We start from the raw sequence: 18,098 nt of genomic DNA on the forward strand, positions 1-18,098 counted from the left end.
CATAGTGAAAGTGTCATTACAGTAGTAGTTGTGATACAGTATATCGCACAGTGTGTATGAATCGGAGAGGAGATACAGTGATGTGGTCAGCTCAGTTCAGACAGCAGGAAGCCCAATTACAAATTTAGACTTGGTCCATAAAACCTCGCTCCTAATGAGGGACAGTTTCAGTGCTGCAGTGTAAGTTTTCATTTTGTCCATCTCCTTTTCTCAGTGAGGTTCTTCTTGACAGCTACACATCCTTTCAGACCCATAGCGCCAAGTGGTCTTCTCACAGTGGAAGGATGGACAGAAACACCTGTGAATGTTTTCAGTTCTGAAGCGGCTTGATTTTCTCCTCTCTCTCAAAGATGAAAGCTGTAAGTGCTGTTTATCTGATGGGGAGTCTACCAGACACGGTTGCTAGGAGAATCATTTTCTTTTATCTTTTCATAATTTTTTGAACTACAGTTTTGGAAGCTCCTGCTTTTTCACTAATTTTCATTTAAACTTTCCACTTGCTTATGCAAGTGGACTTTACTGTATTTAATCTCCTCAGAATCATCTCCTCAAAAATTCATGAACTTGGCTGTTTTGACTGGTAATTATATAAATGAAGGGTCTCCGACTGCAAGTCTTCACAGAAACTTTCAGAACCGTAAGCACAAAAGAATGCAGACGGCAGTTAAGTGCACGTGCATGAGCAGAACAAACAGGTGAAGAGAGTGATGGGCTTTTCTCACTGTGGAGCTTTAAAAGAATGACGTGTCTAATCTCTCCCTCACTTTAGTACAAACAAACTGCACATAACCTCACTATATTTGGACAATGATGTTTATCTGTCAAGCGCACAGTTTAGGATATGGAGTCTCTCCCGGACCTGCACCACAACACACACACACACACACACACACACACACACACACACACACACACACACACACACACACACACACACACACACACAGAGTAAGAAGGAGAGAGACAGACAGTGACATGATGGGGAAGGGAGAGAGAAAGGAAAAAAAGAGAGAAAGTAGGTGAAAAAGAGAAAGAGGGAGGAAGGGATTGGAAAGAAAGAAAGAAAGAAGAAGAGATGGAATGAGAAAGAGGGGGAAGGGAGGGAGGGGGAGAGAAAGGAGGAGAAAGAGGAACAGGAGGGAAGGAGAAAGAAGGAGGAAGGGACGAGAGAGAAAGAAGGGCAGAGAAAAAGAAGGAGAAAGAGTGAGTGAAAGAGGGAAGGGGAGAGAGAGAGAGGGGAACAGGAGGGAGAGAGAAAGGAGAAAGGAGGAAGGGATGAGAGAGAAAAAAGGAGAGAGGTCAGAGAAAAAGAAGGAGAAAGAGTGAGTGAAAGAGTGAAGGGGAGAGGGAGAGAGAGAGGAACAAGAGGGACAGAGAAAGGAGGAAGGGATGAGAGAGAAAGGCAGGGAGGGAAGGGGAGAGAGAAAGAAGGAGAGAGAGAGTGAGTGAAAGAGGGAAGGGGGGACAGAGAGAGAGAGAGAGAGAGAGAGAGAGAGAGAGAGAGAGAAAGAGAAAGAGGGAAGGGGACACAGAGAGAGAGAGAGAGAGAGAGAGAGAGAGAGAGAGAGAGAGAGAGAGAGAGAGAGAGAGAGAGAGAGAGAGAGAGAGAGAGAGAGAGAGAGAGAGAGGGGGAGAGAGGGGGAGAGAGAGAGAGAGAGAGAGAGAGAGAGAGAGAGAGAGGGGGAGAGAGAGAGAGAGAAAAGGGGACAGAGAGAGAGAAGGGGAGAGAGAGAGAGAGAGAGAGAGAGAGAGAGAGAGAGAGGGGGAGAGAGAGAGAGAGAAAAGGGGACAGAGAGAGAGAAGGGGAGAGAGAGAGAGAGAGAGAGAGAGAGAGAGAGAGAGAGAGAGAGAGAGAGAGGGGGAGAGAGAGAGAGAGAGAGAGAGAGAGAGAGAGAGAGAGAGAGAGAGAGAGAGAGAGAGAGAGAGAGAGAGAGAGAGAGAGGGGGAGAGAGAGAGAGAGAAAAGGGGACAGAGAGAGAGAAGGGGAGAGAGAGAGAGAGAGAGAGAGAGAGAGAGAGAGAGAGAGAGAGAGAGAGAGAGAGAGAGAGAGAGAGGGGGAGAGAGAGAGAGAGAGAGAGAGAGAGAGAGAGAGAGAGAGAGAGAGAGAGAGAGAGAGAGAGAGAGAGAGAGAGTGAGTGAGTGAGTGAGTGAGTGAGTGAGTGAGTGAGAGAGAGAGAGAGAGAGAGAGAGAGAGAGAGAGAGAGAGAGAGAGAGAGAGAGAGACACACACACACACACACACACACACACACACACTTCACTTCCATATATATGTATGGACAGGGGATGTAATCTATGTATATTGCATTGAAAAACTCTGACACTTAATTACACTAACCCAACTTGGAGGAACACCCGCCCCCACATTCTTTTGTTTGTGTGTGTGTGTGTGTGTGTGTGTGTGTGTGTGTGTGTGTGTGCGCAAGCATGCCTGAGGAGGGCGGAGAGCGGGCTTGAAATCCCTCCAAAAGGCAAACGAATTAGCAGCAGGAAGAATGACTGCCTTTACTAAATATACAATTAACTTACAAGATTACACTCATCGGAAACCACATGAGGCGAGCTCAGAAAGACCACAAAGAAGACGCATCTCACACGGAGGTCACCAGAAAAGCACTGAAAATTAAATCAGCTGGGAGAACAAATGTCTTCAGACCAGTGTTATTCGTACTTGCACACGATAAGATCTCTTTTCTTATGAGCCATATGTCTGATTTTCAAAATATCCATTATGCCACTACTTTGGTGCAGCTGCGCATGGTTCTATTGCTCTGCCATAAAACCAGTGTGCAGATGTGGCAGACAGATAACACATCTGCACAAAAAGCTGCACATGCATCAGATAAAACACCTTCAGGTTTCAGGAAACACCGTCTCGTACGATTAGGCATCAGGTAAAATAGGCTCAGACAAAAAGGCCTCAGGTTGAACAGCCACAGGCTTCCACCATAGAGTTCCCGTGACATTTCCAATTCTGTTATTTTTTTACTAGATTAATTATAGTTTTATGATCAAATTAAACATGGCAACTTACTACAATCATGACTTTTAAGGAACTGTGGTTTAATTACCCTCTTTTATGTGTCAAAGATTGTCACATGCTGTCTATTTCCACATCCACTTCAGTGTAATGACTGGTTGTAGTATCACCAGAAGAAAAGTGCTAGTATTATTATTTCTGCCATTATTATTTCTGCTGTGAACACATGCGCTTAGCAGAAATACAAAAAAGGAAAGTCAAAGCAAAGCCACTTCACCATCTCCTTGATCTGATTTGCCCATTTGCAGCAGCTATTTTTTCACACAGTCACTTGAATAAGGTGATTTTGTTACCCAAGTCATTTTGGGTCAATACTATAAGACCCTTCTTCATGAAATGTTGAAACAATGTCAAGGACAGCAGGCATTTTCAAATGGTCTTAATAAAAACGTTACAAATATATATGATTGTGATTGTGTAACAACACCTTACCACTTTGTTCTCTCTGTTATAATCTTGTATAATCTTTTTACCTCATTTAGAATTTTACTGGACACCAACCGGCCACTTCACCAAGTACACTCACTACCCATTGTGTCAGCTCCACTTACCATATATGTGCACACTGCACTTCTACAACAGACCATCAGTTTATCTACATAACCTGTTCGCCCTCTTTCACCCTGTTCTGACCCCCACAGGACCCCCACAGAGCAGGTACTATTTGGGTGGTGGATCATTCTCAGCACTGCAGTAACACTGATGTGGTGGTGGTGTGTTAGTGTGCGTTGCGCTGGTCTGAGTGGATCAGACACAGCAGCGCTGCTGGAGTTTTTAAACACCTCAGCATCACTGCTGGACTGAGAATAGTCCACCAACCAAAAATATCCAGCCAACAGCGTCCTGTGGGCAGCGTCCTGTGACCACTGATCAAGGACTAGAGGACGACCTACACAAACTGTGCAGCAGCAGATGAGCTGTCTGACTTTACATCTACGAGGTGGACAAACAAGGTAGGAATGTCTAATAGAGTGGACAGTGAGTGTTTAAAATCTCCAGCAGTACTGCTGTGTCTGATCCACTCGCAACAGCGCAACACACACCAACACACCACCACTTGGTCAGTGTCACTGCAGTGCTGAGAATGATCCACCACCCAAATGATGCCTGCTCTGTGTTGGTCCTGTGAGGGGCCTGACAACTGAAGATCAAGGTAAAAGGGGGCTTGCAAGGTATGCCGAGTAACAGATGGACTACTGTTGTGTAGAGCAAAAAATGCACCTATATTTAAACTGGAGCTGATGAAATGGACGAGAGGAGATACAAGGAGGGGCACTTAATGAAGTGGCCAGTCGATGTTTATTGGGACACAGCCCTGTTGACAGCTCACCTTGCTGGTCTTGCTGGGCCGTATCAGTCGAGGAGAAGGGGTGGGGGCGGAGCTGTGAAGACTTATAGCAGGTGACTCCGCCCTCATGTCCCTCTGCCCGCTGCCACGACGCCGGCGTACCTGGAGCTCCTCACTGGCCTGGAGCTCCTGGGATCTGGATCCGTAGCCGTTCTCCACGGGACTGCCAGATGATTCCATGAATAGGGGCTCATCCTCAAACACCTGCAGCTTCTCCAGCTCCTTATTGATCTTCTGCAGGTCCGCCACGGCTGAGCTGCTCTGATCCCGCTCTGAGCACAGACTAAGGATGGTCTCCAGACGCTGGCGCTCCTGCAGGAGAGGCAAAACAACAGCGCGTGAACAAGCAAAACCCATGAAGTCACCTAAGAAGTTCTTGGTTCAAGCTGAGCGCAAGTATAGATCTGAGTGAAGTTTGTTTTGTATAGTTTTGCACTGCTACGGTATGTTTTACCTCACCAATTAGCATAGGGGTGTCAAACCCAACCACTAAAAGGTTTGCTACAATCCATTACTGACCAATGTTGACTCAAAATACACCACATTGTCAACAACAAAATACAGGCACTTGAAATTGAAATATTATATGAATATTTGAAATATTCAAAGTTTAAATCTATCCAGGTCTTTAAGTCTACCTCTTTGCTTGAACTAAACACCTGGCATCTTTTCTTTGCTGCAAGTTCATTAATTCCTGTACAATTCCTCAATTTCTGAGCTGCTGAACTGACATTAAGCGTTTATGTTGTTCGAACCGTATCTAAAATACAGCTAATGCGTTTGGTGACATGACTTGTGTGAAGTTGTGTAGAATTGAGGTGTAATCGCTGTCCCATAGATTATTGTTGGGGGAGGAGAGTCAGAGCACATATTGCATTGCAGTGCATGCTGGGGACTGTAGTGCAGCACATTGTGAAAAAGGCAAATATGCATTTTTATTAAATTAAAATACTTTTGCGGGCCAGATAGGATTGCGTCGTGGGCCTGATCTGGACAGCGGGCCCCGTGTTTGACACAAAGGGATTAACACTACACTAACCGCATGTTTATGCCATCACACGCTCGTCTCAAACCAATTTGTTAAATGGAATTAAAACATTTTTTTTGCATAATTCGGTAGTTGAGATGCAAATAAAGTTGCTCAGAGTGAGCTGATATATGTGAAATGGTGCACTGACAATTTTCTCTATAATGGTGGTGATGTGGATTGTGATGTCTATGATGCAAATATAACCATTTTATTCACTATCCAAAATGACCAACGAACCTACATGTGTCTTCTGAAGTTTTATAAGTAATATTAAATAATTGACTCAGAAGGCCCTGCATGCATCTCCCCTCCACAAATGTATTGTAGGAAATAAATATTATGCCAAAACCTTATTGCAAATCTATGGCCAAACAAAGTCTCAGGCAGCAGTCAATGTATTCATAATCATTTCATGCCATAACTTCCAGCTTTAAGAGGCATAAAGCTTCAGACATCTGGTTCCCATCACCACCACTGTGAACAATTCAGACTCGGTTCCTCTAGAATGGAACATTTAACGTCAACCCACTCTAATTGACTGTCTTTACTCTATATCCTCATTTAATAGCCATAATGTATGTGATATGGTATGCCATACTGGTTTCTATAAAAATGGACAAAATTAAAGATTATATTCAGGCTTCAAGATGGCTTATTGGCTTGAAGTGCGTCAAACAGTGTCAACCATATTTGAGATTACCTAAAAAAAAAATCTGTATGGTTCAATGCAAACAAACGATGATTTACAGTTAGCACAATGCTACTTGTTGGGCTACACTCTTCCATTACTTTGCAGCCACTTTGGCCTTACAGCTCCAGACAGTGAAAGTCTAACTGTGCAAATTGAATTTCTTGCAAACCATCACTTTGATATCACAACACACAACAGCTCACATCTCACATCTGTGGAACAGATACATTTCTGACTTGGAGATGCTTCAGAGAGATCCTTAATGAAGAACACAAACATTTCACACTCAGGATCCAGCTGCAGGTCGCACAAAGCTGCTAACTCACAACTTCGATCTCAGCTATGTCTTCTAAACTGTGACTCTCCGTTCGCAAGCGTTCAATTATACCAACTAATCCCTGTCAGTTTAATAGAGAGCATGGGCCTCACTGTCTGGCACATGCCCACTCTGAGCAGCAGAGAGAGAGAGAAACTGGAGCAGAGGAGGAGAGGAAGAAAGCCATGAAGGAGACAGCTGAGAGAACACGCTCCCCCCGGGAAGCTACTTTGAACCTGATTAACAGGCCGGAAAAGCCGTACACGTGGCCACTGCTGTGGAAATAAACACGCTCTCAACTGTTTCCATAACGCTTGCGTTGGAACTTTAAGCTGGGAGAAATGATCCAGCAGGTGGAGCTTCATATAGATGAGCCTCAGTTACAGAGTCCATGTAGCAGCCAATTAAAAGAATCAAACCCAGCAATAACTCACATGTGATGTTGAGCTCCTAGATACCTTCGCTGGTCTTCATATTGTAGAAGTTTTCAGCACTTACATCTGAACCTCCATTCCACCATTTTCATACACAGCCCCCCACTTTTAGGGGCTCAGAACTGTGAGCTCATATTCATTATTTCATTTCAACTCCAAATTGCGGTGGTAGACAACAATAACCTTATCAGTGTCCAAATATTTATGGACCTGACTGTCCACTCTCTGGTTGGACCATGTGGTAAAACTTTACTGTAGGGTACAGTACATAAGGCAACACGACACCGATATAAGCTTGTTATGACAACCAACACAGAACCTACATAGATGTTTATAAATGCTTATTCCAATAGGCGTCATTCACAATAAAGGTTTTATTTGCCAATTTTGATCAAAGTTAGTTAAAGCAGCCTTTATGACAGATAATGTCTAGTGGAATAAGCTTTTTATAAACATTTATATAGGGTTATGTCAGCTGTCATGGCAAGCTTATGTGGGTTTCGTGTAGCCTTATGAACTTACAGTAAGTGTTACCGAACATGCAGCCACTGGTACTCACACTGGATATCGATGACGAAAGTTGGAAACCGCGTTCATTCCGAAACCTATCCTGTTGATGTTCATTTGTCCATTCTCAGCTCAGGCGGTCACGATCATAGAATCTTAATTTAATTGTCATAGCACCAGTAAGTGTCACCAAGGGCAACAATGGCAAGAAAAACTTCCAAAGAGCAAGAGGAAGAAAGACTCCTCAAGACCAGGACAGCCAGCAAAACAGCATCATAAATAGAGCAATATGAATAAAGCATAAGATTTCACAGTTATAATACAACAGTGAATAATAGAAGTTATTCGTACGTTGCTATAGTTTTTGTTTACCCAAGTCCCATGATGCATTTCAGCAAATGCGTTTATTTGGTGTGGCTTAATACTGTGAAATCTAATGACTGTGGACAATGACTGCAGTCTGCAGATGATACTTAAGATTATTTGACCCTTATTAGTCCCACAATGTAGAAATTTCACCTCCGCAATCTAACTCATCCATGCAGTGAAACAACCCACACACACACACACACACACACACACACACACTAGTGAGGACACACACTAGGAGGCAGTGAGCACACTTGCCCAGAGCGGTGGGCAACCCAGAGCCCTGTCCGCAGCGCCCAGGGAGCGGTCAGGGGTTAGGTGTCTTGCTCAATTATTTGAGATGACGGGGCAGTCACTGGGGGTCGAACCTTCTGGTCGCAAGGCTGGTTCCCTACCCCCCCAGCCACTGACTGCCCAGTCATCTCAAAAAATTGTGATTAGGCAATTTTATAATAATTGTGACAGGGCTTCATATAGCTATAACAAAAGTACTGCTTCTTAAGAGTCAAACTAGAGTATGTTTAGTAAGACAAATGTGATTATTTGTGATTAACTACAGAATAACAACTACATAATAACCAATTATTATAGAGCCCTGGTAGTAATGGAACTGCAATATGACATTCCATGCACATCATGCTTCCCCGCAAGCCATCATATAGATATAAGCAATCATACAGAACAAGCCACACTCACCATGGCCACAGTCCCAGAGGTCAAGGGACCAAGGTGCATGGTGATGGCCCCACCACACTAAAAGACAAACACCACGGCTAGCCCGAGTCGAACCTGAACCAATGCCCAGAAACAGCCCTTTTAACAAGACTACAGATGATCCTTCTGCATGGTGGGAGAGATGTTTGACTGTCTGAGGGTCCAGCTCTGAGCAGGTGGGCGCTGAGTGAAACCAAATGCCCTCCAAAACATAGCTGGCACCGGACGGCGGAAGAGACACAAATATAGGAGCGAGTGATTTAATCCTTCCGCTTTCTCCCGTACCCCACGTTTTCAGCTGGCATTACAGAAGGGTGAAAAGTTCTCTTCAGCCCCCCCACACCCATCTCTGATCGGATATACATGACCAGCATAAACGTAAACAGGCCTAAAAGTGGAACGGTCTCTCTTCGCTCAAACATGACCCCTTTCGCTGCTGAAAGCTGACATGTTTTAAAAAGCTCGGACAGAGACCACCTTTTAATTAAAGCGAAGGGCCGAGAGGGAGTGGGCACAGCCCAAACCCACCGACACCACACTTAATTAACTTTTAAATGTTTAGAACTGGACGCTAGGTCTGGATCCCACTTGCACGCCGATGACCGTGACCTCGTCAGTGGGGGTGAGGACTGGGTGACCCCACTGCAGGAGGACAACTCGAATTACTCACCACACTCAACTCAGTGAGGGGGGCTCTTCTTGGCTGAGTGCTGGTCAGACATGCAGTTTTTGGTACCTGAGAAATTTGGATTTCGAAAGACATTTGCCTGGGCAGGGAGCATTTAACTGCCCACCAATGTTAGAATGCAAATAATATTAATAGACCAAGTTGTGTTGTCAGATTCATTTGACCATTTCTAAACTTCTCCTTGAGGACGCCGAGTAATCTATGTAGTCATCTTTCATATCCATCATATGTGGCTAATCGATACTTTAAATTAAATTAGATGTGCTGCTAATGGAATTTCATAAATCAATGCGATGGCTCTTTGTTTAAATTAGCTCACAAGATATCTACTTATCTAAATAAGAAATTCTTGTTACTTTGTACTGTATTTATGCTCATTTGTCCAATGATGAATGTGTTTTCTCAAGAAAAATCTAGGAACCAAATAGGGAGCATTACTGTTTCACAGTGTTGGAGAAAAGCATGTACTGAACTGTGCTCAGCTCCAACTGGTCATCGCCACAATTTAACACCGTAGCGTCAACACAGTTACTGCACACACCAAGAATAACATGGAAAAGATGTTTTGAGAATATGGAGATAAAGCTGGGTGAGTTTTCCATTTCTCTCAACATCAACAATTATCAATAATTATTTTATGCATATCCTCAATTTTAAGTCTGAAAAGCACTCTGAACCTTAAAAGACAGTTTTTGGTATAATAAGCATCAAAATAGAATGTAAACAACAAATAAAAATATGCATAAACAAATAAAAATGTAAAGATGCCATTTTTGTCACAATCTCCTCATTATGAGACAAAAAAAAGTCTTATTATTTCATTTCTATAACATCACTCTCACCGTTTAGCCATAAAGATCACATTGCCACCCAGTAGATCCATCAGAAAAAAATAAAAGCAAAACAAAAAAGCAGCTGAAAATCTTTGTGAGGGATGAGTAGCAGGGGCTGCCTCTTCAGATGAGCTGCTGAGCTAACACTGCAGCTAACCGGTACAACAGATGCTAATCAGGTATTGTTGTTTTGTACAGGAGGCGTTTTCTCCTCAGTGGACGACGTGCCAACGTATTAGTGTGCAGAGAAATATTTCATTGTGTTTGGACATAGCTAGAGTAGTTAGCCTAGTCGCAGCTTTATGTACCAGTCAGTCAGGTCCAAAACAACGTGCTCTCCTTAAAGCACTCATTCATTGCAGCAGCAAAATGTAATAAAATAAACATACTTACTCATAAATGCAAGCAAAACGATCACATATCTTTCTGTGACAAACCACAACAAATTGCCAAATTGTGATTTCATTATTTGACAGCTGGCACTTTGAGTGGTCAGCAAAGTATTTGAGTACCTGTGCACATTGAAGCAGAAGCAATAAGCCTTTGGTACCAATATCGAGTACAACTATAATAACACCAGTTAACTGTCGTGTTTTTAGCCTGGGGCTATATGAAGGCATGTCTCTATAACAGCGCACATATGCATCAACTTCTGACGTATCCGAGGCCTTTTAATAACACATTCGGAGCAGAGAATGTGTGTTTTCACCACAGCCTGTGTGCATGTATGCATTCATGTTCTTGTCTCCACCTGCAGTTCACTAGTGTTTACTCTTCTCAGAGCTAGCCTCTAATCCAGAATCGTAAAACTTCACCACAACTACAGGCCTGTAATGGCTAATGAGTGAGCGGTCATGGTGTATGGTCTGGCCCGGGCCCAAAGGGGCAATGGTACAGGTGGCCTTGCTAAACCCTGAGAAAGCGCACAAACATCGCCATCTTTCATCAGCACTCCACTTCAGCCAGCTGAGGAGCTAGAATAGGATTGCTAGGAGGGGCAGACTGCCAGAGAGCCCCGCCTCAGTGGTCGGCCTCCCAAGGCGAGTGTGTTTGAGAGGGTACAGTCAATGAAAGTGGATGCGGTTCGAGGTTGGCTATTAATAGGACGGGGTCCGCAGCTCCACCTCTGGTTGGGTCTCAACACTGTGGGGCCGTGCTCATTGCACCCGGCAGCGCGCAGGGTCTGTGTGTGTTTAAGAAAGTGGAATGCTGCCATGTTTGTGCGCAGACGAGGGAGGGTTTTCACCAAGAGATTAATTTGGAGGCAGGTGGAGGCCTCTCCCTTCCCGACCTCCACAGAACTCAGAATTCCATTCTGCACGACTCCTCACAGCAACAAAGAGCAAATATCAGGGAGGTCTTTGTATGCAGGGTATTTTGAAGATAACAGTTGGGTAATTCAGCCTTTCATTCCACTGAGTTGCTCTCCATGATAATACACAATGAAAATAAAGGGCAAGGCTTCAGGAGATCTTAGGACCTAGGCTACAGGACTTTTAGCTCATATTTAACCCAAATTTGCTCTTTCTGATCAATTTAAAATTTTTTGTCTCAAACTACAGAATTTTAGCCAGATTTTAACCTCTATTTGCCCCTTGTGATCACAGTCTAAAGCAAATTTCCATGTCGGGAGCACTATCAGAAGTGACATCAGAAGGATGAACTAGAGATGTGACGAGAGAAATGAGTCAATCTTTAGCCTTCAGATCTGGCACCAAAGTGATTGGAGACAAACAAAAAGCAAGTATGCCCGCCGAATAGAATAGAAGCCTGCCTGCAGAATAAAACGATTTCCATGTTTCTCAACCACATATTCATCAGCAGTTTAGCTTTGTTTGTGTGATAATGATGGGAGATTTGGGCTTTGGAGGGCTTGTTCATAGCCAAAACTGAGTGATGCCCTCAGTCTGAGTGATGCCCTCAGTGAAGTCTGAGATGCTCCGTGACATGTTTTTGCCCATTTTTACATTTAACAAGTCCACTTGAGGAAAGTATGTGATGATTTAGGCTTGCAGTTTTCACAACGCTAATCCGTGGGTACAAGGTTTTTTCACTCCTCAGCTACATCAGCCTTGTAGCTCTGATGCAAAAACTAAAGAAACAAACTAAACAAACTATTGGCTGATCAAGTACATTTGAGGTAATATTAAAACTGTGTACATGTGATCAATTTAAAACAGAGAGATGTCAAAAGAAATACATAAAACATCATTCTGACCCCTCTGTAACACAGTAGTCGATGATATAAGAAGAGTTCCTCACCAGTCTCTCCACCTCCTGCTCTCGTAGTCTCTCGTCACGTTGTCTCTGGTGGTAGTCCTGGAGCTCCTCCTTACCACTGAGGGAGCTGATGCTGCCCTTCCTCTCACGGAAGCCGCCTTGTGGGCCCAGACCGGCCTTTCCAAACGACTGCCTCCTCTCGCCCAGACCCGTCTCTGGAGATGGGGAGGGCCCATGGGCCACCAGTCTCTCAAAATCTGAGCAGGAGGCTCCGCTGGAGATCAGGCTGACCTTCTTGGCCTGCCGGGGGCTGGTGCTGGTGGTGGTACCTGAGGGCACGGTCACGTCAGGAGGCGCGGGGGCGCTTTTGGAGCTGGACCTGGTGGAGAGGGAGATGGATACCACCTCGGTATGGCCATTCTCGTGGTTTTGCTCTAGGGAGGGCCGAGATGAACGATTATCCAGAGAGCGACGGGGTGCAGGGAGGACGAGAGGGGCAAGAGGGGACTGTGAGGAGTCAGCTGGGCGATAAAGGCGGGGTAAAGAGCGGCTGTGCACGCCCAATCCGGTCAAAGAACCAGCTGAGTATTTCCTCTGGCGAGGTGCAGGCTCTGGAGCACCGTTTCGGCCTGTGTCCTGAGCCCCGAGCCTGCGAGCCAGTCGAGGGCTGGAAGGCATGCTGGTGGTCCCGCTGAAACTGCCCCCTGGTGGTGGCGGAAGGGAATCGCCCACATTGGAGGAGGGACCATTCCACATAGACAACAGAGAGCTGGACGCCTGAGCACGGCGACTCTCCGAGAGCAGGCTGTCCTGGGACTGGTTCCTGGTAATAGGCCGCGAGTACGGCAACGAGGGGTCCCGCTCCCGCAAAGGGTCCGAACGCCGAGGCGATGGGGGCATGCTGCCGGAAGAGTGGGTGGGCACTTTAACCGAAAGGGGTGGACGATCAGAGGTATAAAGACGCCTGGCCTGCTCCTGATAGGATGAGATAGGGCTGGAGGTGGTCACAGGTGACAAAGAATTGGGCGTAGTGGGTGGAGACTGGGTCATGCTGAAGTAGGAGGGGCTGGTGTCCACACTGGTTCGGAGGCTGTTCTCCAGAGCCTGTTTCTTTCTCTGCAGGGTGTCCATCAATTCACGCAGCTCGGACACAGAGCGCATGCCTCTGGAGCTGGGCCCGCCCATGCTGTGGCTGAAATCACTGCTGAACTTCAGATAGTCTAGAAAGAGAGAGAGACAGAGAGGCAGAATGAGACTATCAGGTCAATTACAAGTGCATACCTGTAACCTCACAATGATTCCGTTTGATTCTAGCTCTTTAGAAAATGATTCGGTTCAGAAATCTCCACCAGAATACATACAATTATTTCAGCATGATTCAAAGGAAGCGCACCATGAAGAACATTACGTTAACAAGGTCATAACAGATTCTAATATTTTAAAATAGATGCAGCCAAACTGCCAACCTTGGATCAATGCAGCGCGATGCATTGGTGCATTTTTACAACCCTCGTCAGTAACTTGGCTCCCTTTTTAAGGGAAATGTAATGAACAAGAGAAATGTGAGTCCCACATGTGTTCACTTTGGCAAGCATTTTAAAGAATTTGATACTGCTTTATAAACAGTTACAAAAGCTTACACAACCATCAGGTTAATGCCAAACTGTCTGGCTAAAGGAATGCTTTAATCAATGATTCCTAAGAAAGCACAGAGCCATTACTAAAAAGTACCTGAGACAGGTCTATTCATAGATTCATCCTCATGGAAGCAGCAGAAACCTGTCTTTAAATGACCCGGAACCCAAAAGCCTCAAAAAAACCTCTAAAAATAGAAACTGACTCAAAGCCCAGTCAGAACAAACCTTCAGCTTTAACTTTTGGTAACCACACATGCTACATGCAATAATCTGCTACAACCCAATGGTTAACAAACTATATATAATTTTTGTTCAGTATGCTGTCTATTCTTACAAAAAAACATCATTCAATCTTCTTGTATTTAATTTACACTCCGAACACCATTAACTACTATTAAATTATTAATTTTTCCAGGAGATATTTCTGAGGTGACAGCCCACTTTCATAATGAAGAAGAAAGTCAAAGGAAAATAAGTGATAAAAACAGGAGTTTCCAAAACTGAAGTTCAACAATTATGAAAAAAAGGTAAGGTGTGCAAGACCTGGTAGACCACCAAAATAGTCACCATCAGATAATTTAGACCATTTTGCCAACTGTGTTTGCACACTGTGGAATGACACCTCCACATTTAACCCATCCATGCAGTGAAACACCCACATACATGCACACTAGGGGGCAGTGAGCACTCTTGCCCAGAGTGGTGGGCAGCCCTATCCATGGCGTGGTTAGGTGCCTTGCTCAAGGGTACCTCAGTCATGAACTGTCAGCTGAGGGGATCGAACCGGCAACCTTCCGGTCACAGGGCTGGTTCCCTAACCTCCAGCCCACGAATGCCCCACATAAACAGCATTTAAAGCCTTCATCTTTGAGAGAGAGGGAAAAGATCAAGCTCCACTCTTGCTTAAGATTGAAGCTACAAACAGCTGCTGTTGATTGTGTTCTCAGAAGGATGGCATGTTCACCCCTCAACATTATTGTATGTGTTTGGGATTTCCTGGATGGTAAGAACTGAAAATACAACCACCTTCGAAGACTGGACTTCAGAGGCGTGGAAAAATACCCTTCATAACATTAATAGTTTTCAGAGTAAACTCAAAATATGGTAAGTTAAGCAAATGATGACAAAAGTAAACCTTTTATCCCAATTCAGCTTAATCAAGTATAATTACACAGATTATGAAGTAGCAAACCTTGACTATTTAGCATAAACTTGTTTAAAATAAATTATTTGTCTTATGCAAAAAGTAAAACTAACCTTAAAAATGTTTAACACTATTTATTATATGTATATCAAATTACATAACTTGTTGGCATCCAGGGTAATTGAAGTAGGCATAATATATGAACAGTAAATACACTTCGGTAACACTTCATTTGGATAGTCCACTTTAGAAGCTTTGTTAACTTAATTTACTTTGAAGTTACATTCAACTAAATATCTACTAAACTGACCATGATTTTCTTTAACTCTAAACCCTAACCCTAACCCTAACCCTAACCCTAACCCTAACCTCAACCCAAAACCAACCTCACCCTGGTCCTAGCCCTAACCCTGGTCCAAAGCCTAACCCTAACCCAATCACAGTTTAGAATCAACAGATATTACAGGGTGATTAAAAAAGATTAATCTGATTACAAAGCGCTATACTTTTACAACCATGAGGTGCCAAGGAACCAATCACATACCAATTGTAAGAGGGGGGTCATAGAGTCTCTGACCGTGACCAGAAGATGACTCCCTTCAATCTGCGAGGAGAGGAGACCTCTGAACAGAAAGCGTCATGTTCTTCATTTCAATAAGACTGAATCTGTCATAACTGTGTAATCTGATTTTCATGTGCAGTGAACCTACAACAGCTTAGAGCGTTTGTGGTTGGTCCCACAACACTGGACGATCTCCGAAATCACACTGAAAGAGCAGCGAGTTCAATGACACCCGACATACTCAATCAAGTATGGGATGAATTTGACTATGGTGTGGATGTTGTCGAATCTTTGAATGGATCTTTTTGAATCACCCTGTAGTTTCAACAGACAGTTTGTTAGACCTTTACAGTATCCTGCAAATACATCATACAGCTGTAAGCTAAAGTTTGGCCGCATTTGGTCTAATTTTTGCAGATTTTCTAAGTGAAAATAAGTGAACACATCCTCTACGGAGACACTCATCAGCATATTTTAATGCATAATTACGGAGTATTCAGCCATTTTCCAGAATTAAACATATTGAGAAAAAAATTAAACTTGATAAAATACTACAGCACAAAGTTATGGCACACTTTATATTTACTTTCCAGTATGTTAAATACTGTAAATACATGGAAATGATGCTATAAATTGGCATAAAATGTCATCTTTTAATTGTGTCCTCTCTAGTACTTTGACAGTGTGTGTTCAAACATTTGCATATACCTGAATAGTATGACCTACATACACACATACTAAAGTATACTAGAATTTAAGAGTGTTTGAATAATGCTAGTTATTCCAGTCCACCTGTGGAAGTGGACAAGCCAAAGATGAACGGCAGAACTCTCCGTTCGAAACTTTTTGGCCTTGTGCTCTCCGTCTGTTTCACTCACTCTCTCACACACACACACACACACACACAAACCATCTGCTCTGTCTCTGTGCTCTACAGTTCAGAGCAGCTTCTCTCTGCTACGTGCCAAGACAGTGCAAACAGATCAAAGGATATCTTCCAGCAGACGTCTGACACATGCACACTCGTACAACACGCATACCAGCAAAGACCATGCACTCACACAGGCTTCAGCCAAGAGCAGAGAAATCCCTTAAACCTGAGAGGACGAGGAGGAGGAGCGTGTACGCGCACAGTGTTTAAATCAGAGTTAAATCTCTACCATGCAAACACGAGGAAATGGAGCAGAACCTGAGAGATATCACCAGGTTCGGCAGAGCCGTTCAGGGAAAGGCATTTAAGAACACCCACAAACCCGCACACATGCACCTAAACTCCAGCACTCTGCCTCTTTATGCCATACATGGAAATATTTCAACTGTCCACTCAGTAGCACTCCAGATGCTTCACAGAAGCAGTCTCTACACTGGCCTGAAGCCTACATAAAACTACATTTCATAGTGCAAAATCCTGAAATCTGCCGTAACCATCTTAACTTTGTGAAAAAAGTTTCATGAAACAACCAGTCAAAATGCTGATGATGTAGAGGAGCATGAGGCTCCGCTCCTCCACAGAACGTGATCATGTTAAATATCATTTCAACTAAGTTATCGACTGCAACTGACACTTTATGAACAGGAAAATAAAATGGGGCCATTTCTCAGAGGGCTGAGAAGGAGGTCTCCCTTGCTGACTATGTAAGCTTAATAAACAGTTTTTCATTTTACCGCAAGTTAACATTAAAGGGGAAATGCCAGTTCTCTCAAATTTGCAAAAGTAAGTCGTTGAGGTGTAAAGAAAGTCATTCAGCATGATCTGAAGTGAAATTTGAGTGCCACCATGCCAACTCGTGGTTGAAATCTTCCCCTCAAATAAAAAAAAAAAAAACCCAAAAAACAAACAACAACATTACTTCATTAACAGGCTACTAGTGCTGCTCTGTGGGCGATCCTGCCAGTCTGCAGTGAGAGCAGAGGAGGGTTCAGCAAGTTCAGCAACGTCCCCACTTCAGGTAATTTAAGGCATCGTTTGTTTTCATTTATTATCGCCCACCCCAATTCTTCGGTGATATGAAGCTGAAGTCGGCTATTCGCCAGCTTTTTGTTTGAATTTTCCCGTTCCTTCTTAAATGGAGCAGCAGTTACAGCAGTTCTGGCGCTTCAGGGGTCAGAACTGCTGGACTATTTAAGGTGGAACGGGAAATTTAGCTAGCTAGCTACCGAGACATTGGCATACTATTAGTGATTTTTATGCTTGTTATGAAGAAAAGGACCATAATACATTGAAGCGTCATTAAACTAAGACAATACAGTGGTGATCATAATTTTTTAATGGAGAAAAAGGTCACATTTGTGGGTTTGTTTGGTCTCTTGTGCAGCCGTCTTGCCGTTTTTCTTCTGTGTGTGTCTGCGAGAAACCTCTGTTTAGAGAGCCATGGAGCCCTAACCCTTCTCCCCACCCCTCTGTCTTAACAAAAAAGTCCCTACCCCTATGAGTGAACGTGAAAACGGAGGGCTATGTGCTAAGTGGCAGTGGCGAGGGGTGAAGTGGGATTTGGCCCAAGACTGTTCTTAGCGACAGCCATAGGAACCAGACGTTTGAAGCATTTAACGCCTTTAAATAGTTAC

General features: G+C 43.9%; 1 protein-coding gene across 4 annotated transcripts in view; it reads right to left on the reverse strand.

Annotated features, from left to right (window-relative positions):
- phldb2b (pleckstrin homology-like domain, family B, member 2b) overlaps positions 1-18,098 on the reverse strand; it is an 85,705-nt gene that overhangs the window by 36,010 nt on the left and 31,597 nt on the right. For all 4 annotated transcript variants that reach the window (XM_017716258.2, XM_017716266.2, XM_017716249.2 and 1 more), the window contains 2 exons: positions 12,233-13,410; positions 4,371-4,700 (listed from right to left, as the gene is read on the reverse strand). In XM_017716258.2, coding sequence (XP_017571747.2) covers positions 4,371-4,700; positions 12,233-13,410 — 1,508 coding nt within the window. The remainder of the gene's footprint in view (positions 1-4,370; positions 4,701-12,232; positions 13,411-18,098) is intronic.

The sequence above is a fragment of the Pygocentrus nattereri genome, chromosome 24 (genome assembly GCF_015220715.1).
Source record: "Pygocentrus nattereri isolate fPygNat1 chromosome 24, fPygNat1.pri, whole genome shotgun sequence".
NCBI classification, from domain to species: Eukaryota; Metazoa; Chordata; class Actinopteri; order Characiformes; family Serrasalmidae; genus Pygocentrus; species Pygocentrus nattereri.